General features: G+C 39.7%; 1 protein-coding gene across 1 annotated transcript in view; it reads right to left on the bottom strand.

Moving 5' to 3' along the window:
- The window catches only part of DPY19L1 (dpy-19 like C-mannosyltransferase 1), a 46,847-nt gene extending 31,562 nt beyond the window's left edge, over positions 1-15,285 (bottom strand). Inside the window, exons 1-7 of the mRNA XM_005519167.3 lie at positions 14,901-15,285; positions 13,927-13,995; positions 8,828-8,852; positions 8,240-8,327; positions 7,473-7,610; positions 2,420-2,540; positions 794-887 (exon numbers count right to left, since the gene is read on the bottom strand). Of these exons, the coding sequence (XP_005519224.1) occupies positions 794-887; positions 2,420-2,540; positions 7,473-7,610; positions 8,240-8,327; positions 8,828-8,852; positions 13,927-13,995; positions 14,901-15,192 (827 nt within the window). The 5' untranslated portion in view covers positions 15,193-15,285. The remainder of the gene's footprint in view (positions 1-793; positions 888-2,419; positions 2,541-7,472; positions 7,611-8,239; positions 8,328-8,827; positions 8,853-13,926; positions 13,996-14,900) is intronic.
- Between the last annotated feature and the right edge of the window lie 390 nt (positions 15,286-15,675).

The raw sequence follows: 15,675 nt of genomic DNA, 5'->3' as shown, positions 1-15,675 counted from the left end.
GACAGTGTCTGCCCTGGGCTATTCCTTATTTTAACTATCAGCCCATGCTTGAGAGAGAGAAAGAAGAAAACCCATGACAATGAAGACAGGAAATGAAGGAGAGGAAAAACCAATCACATCCCTCAGAGGAAAACAGAGCTGCCTTTCACTTTTTGGCAAAACCAACACATGAAAACAGACGTTAACAGAAAACGTATTTCCACTTCTGCTTTTCTGCTGAATGTGGAATCTATTTTTGTATGAAAATGTGTAACAGCTCCTGAAATGTAAGGACAGATACTGAAAACACAAATTTATAGAAAAAGGGAAGTACATACAATTTGTCCAAAAGAATGCATTTTTTTGCCTTCTCAGTTAAGTTAAAATGGAAATACATGCAAATATGACTTGAAGCACAGCACTGGGAAAACTCCAGTCTTGGTTAAAAGTACACAGTCATTCAAACTATATTTAAAAATTAGTTACAGTGACAATTCTAAGAGCAGAAATATGTCAAAAGCTGTTTAAACCATATACAGGATCTAGTTTTATCCACAACCCAGTGGTACCAGTAAGATACTACCTCAATGAAATTTTCCATATTTTTTTCCAGCATCATTATTATTTCAAGCAAAAAGCTTCTCTTTTTCTGTTAGTTTTTATTGACAACATCTATGTAAAAAAAAAAAAGCACTAAGGCTGTACAAACAAATAATCAATATCCCATAAAAATATTTTTACATTGACTTTTTCAAATTTTGTCTAAAAACTGGCAGCTAATACCAACTAAATAGCCCAGTCTCAACGGCCTTACCTGAGATATGTACCGTATATGAAGAACAGTGACATCATGAATCCATTCAATAGAAAAATCACAGCAACATAAAAGGAAGCAGGGTCTCCCAACCCTAACAAAAACCAGTTAATATATGTTGTCAAATATAGAAGAAAGGCCACATTGGTTATAAAGCACCATACAATCAGTATACTATCTTAATATGTCTATATTATATATGAACTATCAGTATAACATCTCAGTGCATCTACAGAAAGAGACAAAAAAAATATAGATGTCATTAAGACTATTGTAAAGGTTCAATCAGGAAACCACAGCTTTGAAAAAATCCAGGAAGAGCAGGGGTAGACATAACACTGGGGCAGTCAGTGACAGAGTAAGCCAAGAGGGATGCATTAATGCCAGAGAAAAACCTGAACGGTTTAGAAGATAGAAGTACTGCTGAGAATATTCTCTACACAACATTTTGACTTCATAGAGCTTTTTTAACACAGGTTTTTTAATCCTAGCCTTTCACTTCCCATCTCTTGCAGAAGTAAATCCATCTTTAAACATATCGCACACAATGCTTTTTGCTTTCTTTGTTTCATTATAAACCAAGATATTTTCCAGTAATGCAAGTCTTTCAATTTATTCATTAACAAGACACTTCTGCGCTCACTCTTCTGCTGTTATTCTCTTTCCCGCTATTTCTTTAAACCCTCCTGGCTCTAATCATTTCAGCAATACAACATAAAAAGCCTTATTCATTAAAGTGAATGGCAGCAAAACTTAATAGTATCATATGCAGAACTGATTATTCCCCACTGCTGAAAATACAGCAAGACAGTTTTCTAAAGTAAGATGATGATATGCTCACCAAACACAGCAGTCTCAATAGCCGGTGCTCCTGTTAGTTTTGTTTTTATGAAAAACAGGAATGAAAGGTTGTACACTGCTTACTGCCTCTTACAAAATTAGAGAAAGTGAACCATTCAAGCACTGAAGTTCTTACAGCCTTTGTGCAAAGGAAAAATACTACCCTGTCATCACACAAAGGCATTCTAAATGATAAAATGAAACAACTTCACAAACTACCATCTATTATTCAGCTTGAACTGACTGTAGAACACCTCAAAAGCACTTCTTGGTAAGGTACTTTTATTGTTTAATACTTACCTGACAAGCCAGTATTTCAAACGTGGGGAAAAAAAAAGAAAAAAAAGTGGCAATGTCCTTGCTTTGGTGTCAAAATCAAGGTATAAGGTTGAAATTCTTAGGCTGAATAGTAGCTCATGAGAGGAAGAGGATTCTTTGCAGCATCACTATGTAAGATTTCTCTAAAAAGTCTCCAAAATTGAGGGAGGCAATAATGTATTTGGGATCCTTCAGAAGTCACAAAAAATTAATACATGTACAGTAGGCTTCCAATTACACTTAGGACATAGTATTCTTTGTAACAATCCAACATTATGAAGGCTCAGACCTTAACTGTGAAGTTTTGAAGCCCAGGATAAGAATTCAATCTAGGCAGGAGGAGTTATACCTAATAAGCAAAACCCACATTTTCACCCTTGATAACAGAGGAGTATTTATTATTTCTGAAATAAATAAAGGCACAATTGTATGCTTCCAAGGAGAAACCATGAAAAAAACAGAATTTACCTTCACAGCTTTCAACAGGACTAAGCCCCTTTCCTCTGTTTACAGTCCAACATGTCTTTGTTGATACACCAAGGAAATCCATAATGGTGGTATACATGCGGTACCAGCTGGCAAGGACCACCTAGGGGAAAAACAGGATTAGAAGTTTCTGCCCAGAGTAACCTCTCATGACAGCTGGCCCTCATCCAGGTTCATTTTCAAATACAGGATTTATCTCATCACCAACTTAGTACTTTTGACCACAATTTCCTAGAGTTATCGAACGGACCAAGTGTTCATTAACAGACTAAAATTATGTCTATTGATATTTAGATGCTTTATAACAGAAGTAATTTCAAGCATCAAGCTGCAGTATTCATAAAAAAAAAAATCCCTATGTATTACATTGTCTGGAAGGTTCCTCATTTGAGTATTTTTGTTTATCTGATATTAAAATCACAGACGTTGTTGACAGAGGACAGTTGATCAAGTTGAACTCATTCAAGCCAATCAATTTTTTTTCCACCTGGCAAGAATATTAGTGGACCAAATCTTTAGGATTTTTAGTCTGTTAAACTTTGAAAGGCTAATTTTAAACATGCATTACAAAGGGCTTCCAGATGCAATGTATGAGTGCATTTCCATTTTCCATGCAAAGGCTGTAATGTTCTTATAACAACAACTCAATTGGATCTCAACACCTGACACAGAAAACATCCGTACTTCACACAGCAAAAATAACTCATCTCATAGCAAAGTCATTAGTTAATAACATTACCAAGCTATTCTGTCAGGATATAACTGACTTTATAGAGTTCATAAATGAGTAATGTGGCCATTCCAGTTGAGCTGCTGCAGAAAGTTATAAGCCAGGGGTTCCCAGACTGACAATATGTTTCACCACTGCAGTATTAGCTGCCTTGGCCCTGTGTCACAGAGAACATATATAAGAAAGATGATTCTCTCTTCTCATTCCCCATACAATTAATAAAACTCTTTATGTCATTTCTGTCTTCAAGAAGGGCAAGAAGGAAAAACGGACAATGCGTGTGAGAATGTAAATGTAAATCCTCCTGGAAACCACTTCCAAATATACAAAGGACAAAAAAAATTGATTTGAAGCAATCATTATGGATTTACAAAGGTGAAATCACACCTGCTCTGCCTTATAACCTTCTGAGATGACTGTCTTGATCGATAAGGAGACAGCTGTGCATATTTTTTTAATCTGGTGCCAATCTGTTCTACATTTTAAGAATAGATGATGGCACAAGGGAACATCCTCAGCAAGTCTGCAGGATAAACACTGGAAGGAGTGACTGATCCTTGTGCTGCCATTGGGAGGGACATCAAAAGGCAGGATAAATGGGCCAACAGGAATCTTCCCAACATAGAAATGCAAAGTCCTGCACTGGGGATGACCACCATCGTGCACCACCAGTTCAGTTGGAAGCTGACCACCTAGAAAGCAGTTTTGCAGAAGAAGACCTATGGGTTTTGGTAGATAATTTATACTTGAGCCAGCAATAAGCCCCTGATGCAAAAAAGACAAATATATCTTCAGCTGTAAGTCACTTGGACAAGAAAGGCGACTTTCCCTTCAGCACTGCTAAGACTGTATTTGCAGTGCTGAGCCTAGTTCTGGGCTGCCCAGACAAGAAGGACATAGAATAAAGATGACTGAGAGACTCTTTTTGGTTGACATGAGATAAGACAAAGAGCATAAATTCAAATGCAAGAAATTTTTCATATACATAAGAAAAAAACTTTTTTAAATTTGGGAGTGGTCAAACACTGGAACAGCCTGCACAGAGGTGGAGTATATTCAAATTGAAACTGGAGATGACCCTGAGCAACCTGCTCTACTTCACCCTGGCTTCAGCAGTGTTGAGACTAGATGATCTTCAGACAGCCTGTCCAACCTCAGCTGTTCTGACATTCTAGAATTCATTAATTTTTAATATCAAAGCTCCAATCATCATGGCTGACTTTACCTGTGGCCTTCACACCCTCACAAGGTAAATCCTATAAAATATCATCTTCCCAGACCAAGACTCCATGCCTCAACATTGTGCCTTACAAAGTACAATATCCTGAACTCCTGGAAGCTATCTAAATACCTGTGCCGTGGTGGTTCTGACAGTGCACATGTGCATACATGAACCAGACACCTGCCCCATCTCCAGACAGACATCAATAGGCCTGAAGAACCAAATCACTGTCTTTCTTCTCATCACCTGGATGTGCTTTGCTAGGGACATCTGTATGGCATATTTGCATAACCAGCCCTGAAGCTGACATTACCCAAGCATAAAAAGCATTCTTGCCAACCAATATTGCACAAAAAAAAAAAAATTAAAAAAAAAATTCAACTATTTTTTTTATCAACTTAACCATTTGACTTGTTCATGCCACAAGTGCCTGTGTCTGCTGAAGATTTTACAAGTGAATACTCCCTAAAAAGGTATCAGCCTAGGTACGTCAAGCAAAAAAAAACCAAACATTTTTTGCTAAAAGCTCCTTCACATGAAATAGTTAACATGGGCATAAAAATGGAAAAAAATCAGTAAGCAGTACAAAATTGCTAGGTCAGTCAGAGCATGGTGATGTTTCTGGAATTTCTACTGCTCTGTATCAGAGAAGGCAGTAAACACAGAACCCAGAATACAAAAGCCTAGCTTTCAGACCCTGGAGAGCTCTGTGCACAAGGCCAGTCCTTTGCTGTAAAAGAACATGGAGAAAAGTCAAGCCCTTTCATTAGTTGCCTTTGAGTGTGCACTTTAAAGCCAATTACATGTATCTTTGCAACACACTCCTCATTTCGACTCACATGTTCATTATCACCACCACACACACAAATATCAACTGTTCCATAACAACAAACATCCAGAGAGCAAACTTAACACATTATCTCTCCACCACAGAAACGAACACATTATCTCTCTGCCATTTTTCATCAGAAATGAAAACACCACAATTACTAGAACAACCTGACTATGGAGCAAATACTTGGAAAATCAACTTTATTTGGATTATAACATTGTACAACTACAAGGACTACGTTGTTGCTTTCAATAGATTTTTTTTTTACCATTTATATGTATAATTCACATAAATGACGTACTGATTAGCTACAGACTCATTTTACTTTATTTTCCTTTTTTTGAAGTTTTTAAGGCTAGTACTGGCTGTGCATGCAAGTGAATTGCTTTACTTTTCTTAATTAATTTAACATTCTATTTAGCAATGGGATTTCCAGATTGATTTTGATGAATTTAACTTTAATATCCACTAAACAAGCAAACATTTTATTATAATTTAGCCTTAGCGCTACTAATGGGCTGAAAGAGCTGGAAAGATCCCAAAATAACAAACAGGAAATGAAACACTTTCAGGAAGCATGACTGGATACTGAGCATCTGAAGGAAAAATTTTACTGCCAACAAATAAATCTACAAGCATCTTCTCACCACCCAGATCCATTATAATTGCAAGAAAATTCTAAAAATTTGGACAATGCATTTCAAATGTCAAGTTGCACCAATTGACAGTTTTATAAATACAGTTATGTGGAAACAGGAGTACTCAAGAAATACACTTAAAAAAGAAAACCCCAAAGCACTATTTACTGGAAGGCTAGACATTAAGCAGTGAATGACTGAAAGGAACAGAGAAGACTATTTGTCTGCTCTGCATGCCCACACAGGCACAGAAAAGATGAATGAATTCATACCTTATCACCAATTTCTGCAAGCCAGTATAATCCTAGAAAACTGTATGAACAGACAAACCTACAGATTTTGTACTGTAATCAACCTAGTGTTCTTGCAGAATGTCAGCCACTATATCTGGTTGTTCTTGTTTTGAATTCATCCTTGGTCGTATTTCAGGATGATACTGAGGAGTCTTGAAAAACAAGTTCATCTGACCAGTAATTTTTGATTTTTGAAAGTTAGAATATAGCTGAAGTCATTAAATCTTTGTCAGCTAAAGGAAATAACTCTTTAGTCTTCAAATGAGTTCACAATGGGGCATTTCGAGAACTGAATTGCAATCCCTCTGGAGTTAGAAAACAAAATTCCAAGCAAACCATAAACAAGTAAGAGAGCAACAAAAAGTGCTCATCTATACTGCATTTAGTTCTTCCAGTACAAGGACTTAGGAAGCAAATGAAACAAGTACATGCAACTTGTACAAAAACATGCACACCAAGAACTCTTACACACACAGTTCCTGAAAGCAGCTCTGCTCCAACAGAGCAGGAGCATGAATATAAAAGCTAGCACCCAACAATCGCAGCCATTATTAGTTGGTTCTCATAAAAATAAACTTCTGCTGACTCATGAAATTACAGAAACATACATTAACCAAAGGAATCTTCCCTTTGTAAAATGTTTGAGACACACTGGCAAAACCTTAAAAGGCAAAAACCTCAACATTTAAATATGTACTTTAAACAATTGTTCTTTTTAATGACAAAAAAGCAGAGTAGGAATGTGATCTAACCAGGTAACAAGTCCAACATTAAATACGTACAAAAACATACTTAACAGCAGTCAGTCCTCCACAGAGGAATTTCCTCTGCAACATCTAAGTAAACTATTACCACTGGATTTCACAGCCACTGTGAATTGTGATGTGCTTCGTTCTGTCAGTTTTGTGTGTACTACACAAAATGGAAAACAAAAGAACCCCTTACAACCTCCTGAATCATTGCAGTCATTATTGTCACATACTACTGATACTTCATACGCCTTATTTCCTGAAGTACATAATGTCAGCAACCTACGTGCTTTCAGGGAAAAGAATAAAAAAAGGCATGAAGTATAGAACTGGTGTGCAACTTTGGGCACAAAATACTAAGATCTAGAAAGCTTTCATAGTTGATTGAAAATACTTGGAGATTGGAAATTGATCACAAGGTATGAAGTAATTTACTCATTTGAAATCTGGAACTGAAGTACAGTATTTAAGCACCACTTCATTACTCACTGTATCTTTAAAACCATATTTTGCAGAGTAACTTTTAAAAGCTTAAACAACCAAAGATTTGCAGAAGGTATTTATAGCTCACCTCTGGGTAAAGATTGAACCTTTGTAAGGTGTTAATCACTAAAGGATATTCAGTCAGCTTGTCATTCATAATTGCGCATACTCCACTCCAAAATGATGGTGCCTCAATAATGATCTTGAAGTAGGAATAATAAAGACCCTACAGGAGAACAGATTTATTATTTACAATTAAAGATGGCACTTCTGCTTCAGGAACCACTACATACAAGCTTCATTTTTAAACAAATTTTGTAACACAACAAAAACAGGACAGGCTTATTGAAGATGACTATCCAGCTTTTCAAATCTATTACTGCCACCAAAACAAGCAATGTGGGTTTCCTTCCACTTTGTTTCATGGCCTGCTTGCCAGTTTGAGCTGGTAACTATGCATTACATAGTGTTCCACAGTTCTCAAAATAAAAGCAGACAAAAGGTGTGCGTGAATGTGTGTGTATATATGCTAACATATATTAATTGAAAAAATATTTAGAAAAACAGGCTGCATAAGAAGACCATAATTGAAAGCAAGGTACATGGTACTTGCAGTTTGGTATTTTGGGTTCTCCAGAACCATATTTTTAGATAATATTTTAAGTGAACCATGAACTGATACATACAGAGGGATCAGCTGCAAGTCACACAAATACTCTGCACATAAAAGTGTAATGCATAATAGTTCTAAGAGATCAATATGTATACTTATGCAGAATGCATTAAGAAATTTTGGAAAGTAGTCATGATCAGGTTACAGACAGAAGTTTTCCAAACACTGAAACATAATCTAACCATTTCCGTGCGGAAAGCCATTTCTCTTTCTAGTGTTGACAGGTGAGAAAAATGACGGTCATTTTCAAAAAGAGTTGTTATGTGACACCTGCCAAAAAATAATAACAATTAAAAGGGAATAAAGAGGTTTAGAATATGTACTAAGTCATAGATGCCAAAGAACATTCAATGAACACCCAAAGTTTACTTACAAACTGCTATTGCAGTTTACTCATATATTATATTAATACCCTCATCTACTCAGATAATTTTAAATTGAAAAAGTATGAACACAGATTATTTATTAAATTCTATTATGGCATTAGCAATAATACTATAATGCTATGTACTATATATAAAACTGTAAGGTATTCTACATTTTTAATGTATTTGTATTTTTCACTTGAAAAGCAGGCTTCACTCTTCTCTGAGCAGACTTAAGAAACCTCCCATGTCAGCTTCACAAGAACAGAATTATTCAGCTCAAAGATAATTTAGTCTTGAGAGGAATGTTCTAAATATAAATTATTCCAGTATCTTCTCTAAATATAAAATATTTTTATTATTTTAAAATGCTGTATTACTCTGAAGCAATAAAATTAACCTTACCAATGTAGGACTCCTGCAAAAACAGCTGTAAAGGAAACAAAAAGTGTGAAGTTACTCAAATATTTAAATAACTGAACATGAAATTGTGTCCACTGCAGTAATTGCACTACCTCAGAGGTGCACAGAAGGTACTTAAGACCCCAGCAAACAGAAGAATAGGAACATCTGCATTAACCTCCACAGCCAGGTGTTTGAAAATTTTCTGTGGTACTCAGCACCAAGCAACGTTTCCACTTACATCTTGCATCACTCAAGCTGACCCACCAGCATCTAATGCACACATTTCAGTTAACAACAATTAAAAGCGGTTTTTTTTAATAAGCAGAAATATTTTTAGAATTTTTATCATGCCGACTGTGACTGTTCACTCAACTCCTGCTCAGATTTTCACTAACTCGTGCTAAAAGGCCTGAAGCAGCACTACGAGCAGTGCTGCTAGGTCAAAGCAAGGGCAACCAACAGGCAGGACCTGCTGGCCTGAAAGGGCTTAAGGTCACTCTGCAGCCATCCTCACCTGCAGCCTGCTGTCTCCTGCAGCCATCCCCTGCACCTCCTGGTGTATTGATTGTCTGGCAGCTTCTTCAGAATCTGCTAACTCATGGAAATGCTACAGACCAAACTTTCAAGCTTTAATGTGAAAACACATCAGCTTAGCCAAAAAGCTTCTGAAGCAGGACTGCTGAGTCTTTCATGCCTCTTGGTTTGATATAGCATCATGATGAAAAAGGAAGGATGAACACTGCCACCATCATCTAGGTAATTTTTATTTTGCTGAGAGGTGCACAAGTTAGAAGTTTCAAGTTGAGTGAACTAGAGCATTTGTGAGTTCAAAACCTCACGCCTTAAATGATGATTCAGTGAATTCGTATGTTAGACTAGCCTGTACAAAGTGGACTGGCCCTTGTTTGTCATGTTTGTTTGTTTTCTTTCCTAATGGACTCATAAAATGAATTTTAATTTAAAGAGCACACTGTGCTGTAAATATGAGAAATCCAAATGGACCGTGACAACCGGCACAAATCTAATTGAGACTGTAATTGCTAAAAAATTACAGACTCTGCATACAATAACGTTCCATTTGTCCATTTGAAGACTATCTGCACTGCTGCCATGTAGGTACACAACAAGAGAGGGACAAAGGGAAGAGACAAATGCTGATAAAGCAGTGGGTTAACAGTCTAGGTCTCTGACCTCTTGAGCATGACAAGATCCAGAGAGAACAGGAACCACTCCATTTTGCTTGAGCAGTGCTAACATATGCAGCTTACCATGGAAGCAAAGCGTGCCTGAGTGAGGGATAATGGGAAGGAATTTAGAGACCAAAGTGCACCTCCTAGACTAAAGGTGTCTCACTTGCCCTCTAGGCTTTCTGCCATAGCAAGATCTGGCAGACTAGGTGTCTTTAATCCATGAAAATCTTTATGGTTAATGAAGAGCCCTCTTATTCACATCAGCTGTATGGAGCAGACAGAAAGTGGAGAGGACAACCACCCCTCCTGCTTAGACCCAGCTGTGGCCAGAAAGGTGCTGAGCACTGTGTCCCTCCCAAGGGTGCTGACTGGCTCACACCTTCCCTCCTTCTGGCACCCAGACACTGATGTTGCCTCTCTGAAGACATGGAATGAGCCACATTGCTTGTTCACTGGTGAAACACACAGCAAGGCCTGCATGCTGATGCAGAATATAGTGTGAGAGTTAGTGAATGGACATTTGTTCAGGCTGCGTGTTACAAGACTAGGGTTGTCTGCTTCTGGAAAGCAGCAGGGATAAGAGAAAGAAAAACACCTTTTCATACCCGCTAAATTCATGTGGAATGGGAGGGGATTTAATGTACACTTCACACCCTCATATATATACACCAAATATATATATTCCACATATACATACATATATATATATTCCACATACTCCTCCAAAACAGAGCCTGGAAGTGCTGCTGACAGTACTTGTTATCATGGTCACAACAAGGTTCCTAACTGTAGTGTGCTGCATTATGACCTAATTTTAAAATTCAAGTTTTGTATGCAAAGAGATCAAAGGTGAAGCTGGGCAAGACAAAAATAAAATTTAAAAAACCCAAAAGCAAAACAAATTGCCACTGCAAAAAAAAAACCTGAAAAAAATTCTAAACTAGCTGCTGGTACAATTTAACAGCATTGACCTCATGCTAAACACTCTGCACAGCAGGTGACGTGGTATTATACCACACAAACTTCCCCCAGAATTTTACAGTTCCATTTCCATCACTAAAGCAGATTTTTCAAAGACAAACCTGGGTTCAAGTTAGAAAATTAAGACCTCAACCTTTCACTTAAAACTTTGCCTTTTTATATGCTTTCTAGAAAAATATCACCAAAATTGCTTGAGGTAAGCAGAACTTACATGTTTTAGAAAAGGTTCAGGAGCTGCAGGGGTTATTTTTGTATTAAGGACATTTACATTAGTTCTTATGGAAAGCTGCAAATGTCTTTTTCAGAAGAGCAGGCATTGATATGAGATGGAATTCCAGGTAAGCACATTAGCTCTACCAGCAATGCAGCAAACTATATTCCATACAAAAAAAAACGTGTTTTGCAGCAATTTATGGAAAGAAACAGAGCAGACCAGACCTTTCGTAGTTATTGCTTACTGAGTAATAGTTACATATGTGGACAAGGCATTATTTCTTTTCTCAGCAACATTCCAAAGATTCCCAGTAAGATTAGATGCTCAAATACATTTGCATATACACACACACACACCAGCTATGAAAAAATAACAGTTTTAAGACAGATCACATGTTAAGTAAGAATATACAGTAAAGTCCAATCATATTAGTTACCAGGACAGTTCATTAACTCAAATTCATGTGGTTCCAAATAAAGCAAATATGCAGTATTTTACTGATGCAAATAAATTGTCTATTATTATGGAAATTACATTTCACATCCAGACATACCACTTATTTCATAGAGAAAACAATGTCTTTAAATCTGATTCTTCCCTTCAGTAAATGTTTTATTCAAAGTCAATGCAGCAAGTGTAAATACATTCACAGTTATTTTGGAGAATTTCATATACATTTTCACAGTATCATTCTATTATAAGTACAAAGTGAAGACCTTTCATAATCACACAGCAATTAATGTTAATTACTCATATTTCAAGAGACAATGGGCTTAATTCATAGACTTCCACTGTAAGACTAAATCAGCATTTTTCAACAGACTGCATTAAGCCTGTTTCTGATGGAAAACATGCAGCTCAGCTCTGTTAAATTACCACCCTTTGATCTCATTAATGTCCTTACTGGAGAGGGAATGAAGGAGGGGACAGGAAGGGAATACTACAGCCCTAATGCTGTAGACACTTACACAGCTACTATGTACTTGAACTTGCAGATGCCATTTTCTCACCCAGCCTAAGAAACCCTAAAAGCAAAGCATATGATAAGATTTTTGCAGACTAGGGCTATTATGTAAAAACTGATAGATTTCCTATTTTTCCCTGTGCATAATTCTAAGAAAAGCAGTATGAATGGAATATAAAAAGGATTCTAATTTGGCATTAAATACTGAAGAATACTGCCATTCATTGGCTTTACTTACCAAGAGAACAACAAATGCTGAGACACCACAATCCAATAGGATGTGAAAGGTACAAAAAACTGATTCATATTTTGCAAATATCCACAAGGTGACCAGGTAGGAATACAGCAGAATACTGTAAACAATGGAACCTGCAAGCATTGACTACTTCTGTAGCTTAGTCAGGTTGCTACATTTTGAAATTCTGTGCAATATAATAAGGATGTCTTCAGGAATAAGGCCCCAAGTCAACAGCCAATATGGAAAAAAACCCCAAACAACATAATAGGGTGAAGTGTTGTATAAGAACATCCTTGAAAGTCTGACAACTTTACTGCTACACATAAATTTGAGATAACTCTTAAGAGAAAAAAATTTACACTCTACAATTAAACTACTTCCAGCTGTGAGATCCTCTGTTTTTAAAATATGGGCCTTAAATCTTAAGCAAAGCAACAACAAAAATTCAAAGTCCTCTAAACTCATCTTTTAATCATAATCAAATCTCATAATCAAAACTCACTCTTTCATATTTAGTATATGTACAATCATTGCTACTGCAAATACTGTATGTTAGTAGATACTTTGCTATTAAAATTTTACTCCAATTGAAAAATTTCCCTGAAATATTTAATAGGTTATCTGGATTTCACAGACAAATTCAAATTACAAAAATTACAAAGCTCTCTCCCTAATCTACTCTTAATTTCAATCAGAGGAAAGCATTTTTCAATTCTGACCACCATTTTAACATTTCTATGTCATTTAAGTAACTACAAGTCTAGGAAATGCTGAATAAACAGATTTAAGCAAAGCAATTCAGGAACGCTTTATTCATTAATTAGTTTGTAAGCTAAGGGCTGTTTCCCTGCTACTACTTTGCAATGTAATTCATCAAACTGAAGAAACTCCCTCTGGCAACCAGGACTACTGGTGATGTGATTAACAGTACCAGCATCTTTAGAATACCCTGACAGTCTCTGCTAAAATACCTCTCAGGGTATACCTAATGGTGCATCTGATAAATATGCTATTACTTAACATTTGTTAACTTTAGGAATGCATCTCTTTGCAAATACTTAAGCTGTCTTTTTCAAGACTTTAGCCATTTCATTATTTACTTAAAAATATTCCCAAAGATAGTAACATTTGAATTTACATCCCTCTACAACTGTATGTACTTCCACCCACAATTCATCCCAAACAAGCTGTTGCGATTACATTACTTAATAAGAGTTGCTGCCTTTTAATTTTTACCTTTTTTCCTAGAAATTAATGACTCAACAGGAGAAATCCATAAATATCTAGAAATTTTTTCCTATAAATATTGTGATAGCACATAAACTGCTACAGTAACAGCTTTAAAAAAGTTACCAGGTAGGAAGGTATCTCCTGTCCCTTTTCAACATCACCTATCTTATTTTCTTTTTCCGAGTTGTATTTCCAAATATATTTTGACACGATCTACAATTCCAGAGAAAGAAAGGTAAAAAGATTAGTATTCCACCCCCACGATGTATTCCTTCTACTTACCCAGAAGGAATGTGAGCCATATCTTGCTATCAGCTTTTGTGATGAAGGCCTTTCTGTCGACAACAAATACTGCCAAAAGAGCACATAAGCATTACTTAAGCACAGCGTCTACAAAAGGAAATCTGAACTCTGCAACATTAGTTTTACGTAAAAAAATCTTGACTAGACCTCAAAAATGCTGGAACTTCATAGAGCAAGTCGGTAACTACACATAAAAGCTTTAAACATCACAGACAGACTACTAAAGTGACTATATAAATAATCCGGTTTTTAATTTCTGAAATAACTTTTACCGAATAACTTGTCAAAAGGGAATTTCTACATAGCTGTATTACTGGCAAATTTGCTCGAGCAGAAAGTCAGACTTTTAAAGAATACACAACCTCCCATGCTTTCCAGCAGAAATAAGCTGGTCATGCCAGCACCGCAAGCTGCGATAGTCAACACCACCAGACAGGCTGTTTTAACAAGAGTTAGTTACACAAACAGCATCTTTCCCCACTTCTCCCCCAAAGGATGCTGAAGTGGTAAAAAGCCCTTTCCCTTTCCCTCGCCCCCGTTTCTCGCCGATCCCTGTGTGGGTTTTGTCAGCTTTTCTCTCTCTCTCTCTGCCGTCCCCGCGCTGTGAGAGGCTGGAGCACGGGCCCGGGCAGGGCGAGAGCGCGACCCCGCCGCCGCTGCCCCGGGCAGCGCCAGACACCGCCAGCCTCCCTCCCTCCCTTCCTCCTTCCCTCCCGCGGGAGGGACCTTCCCGCCGCCGGACCCCCATCGCCGCTTCCCGGGGAAAGACGTCCCGGCGCTCCCCGCCAGCAGCCACCCCGTGCCACGGGGCAAGGCTACCGCCACTTGCCGGAGAGAGGGACGGGAAGCGGCGCTCAGCCCCACCGCACTTCCCCCGGGAGGAAGGGCTAGCTCCCATCCCAGCGGGGGCAGAGGGAGCTGGGAGGGCGCAGGGCTCGGGGCAGGAACCTCACCTCGGAGCCGGTCTCCGCAGACGCGCAGGAGACTCAGGGGGCCGCGGCCCAGCACGTCCCGCTCCCCGTCCGCCGCGGGCACCTCCCGGTAGGGTCCCCGGGGGTCGCCCCTGGCTCCCCGCCGGCCGCCGCCTCCCTTCCGCATGGCGCGGGCCCCGCCGGAGACCTGCCTGCCGGGCGAGTGCGGCCGGCGGCCGCGGCTGGGGCTGGCGCCCGGCGACTGCTGCTGCTGCTGCTGCCCGGGCTTGAGCGGCGGCGACTCTTTGTTCCTGCCTCGGCTCGGGACGACCATCTCCGCATAGTCCCCGCCGGGGCCGGAGCGCCGCGCCGGAGGGGAGGGGAGCCGAGCCCAGGGGGGCGGTGCTCAGCGAGGAGCTTCTCCCGCCCCCTGGCAGGGCCCGGAGGCCACGGGGCGGAGCCGCAGCCGGCGGGCTCGTAGTAACGGGGCGAGGGGGCGGCCGGTCCTCGCTCGGGCGCCCCCGCCGCCCGCTCCGCCCCGCTGGGCACGTGGGGGCGGGGGCGGCGCGGCCGGGGGGGCGGGGGGCGGCTCCCGGGGCCTCCGCTCCGCCCCGCCGCTCACGGACGCGCCGGAGCCCGGCGGGGGGAGGGAGGAGGAGGAGGCGGCGGAGGCGGGAGCGGGGCTCTTCCCGCCCGCTCCTTCCCTCTCCTTTCTGAGGGACGGCTGCGGTTCTCCCGGCGGTGCCCGTGCGGACAGGCCTGCCGTGCCCTCGGCGCTGCTGCGGCCTCGTCCTCCGACATCTCTTGGTGTTTCGCT

This window comes from Pseudopodoces humilis, chromosome 1, assembly GCF_049639895.1.
Source record: "Pseudopodoces humilis isolate 2021_Gansu_Grassland_sample_001 chromosome 1, ASM4963989v1, whole genome shotgun sequence".
NCBI classification, from domain to species: Eukaryota; Metazoa; Chordata; class Aves; order Passeriformes; family Paridae; genus Pseudopodoces; species Pseudopodoces humilis.
Note: the sequence above shows the minus strand (reverse complement) of the source record. Positions and strands in the feature narration are given on the sequence as shown.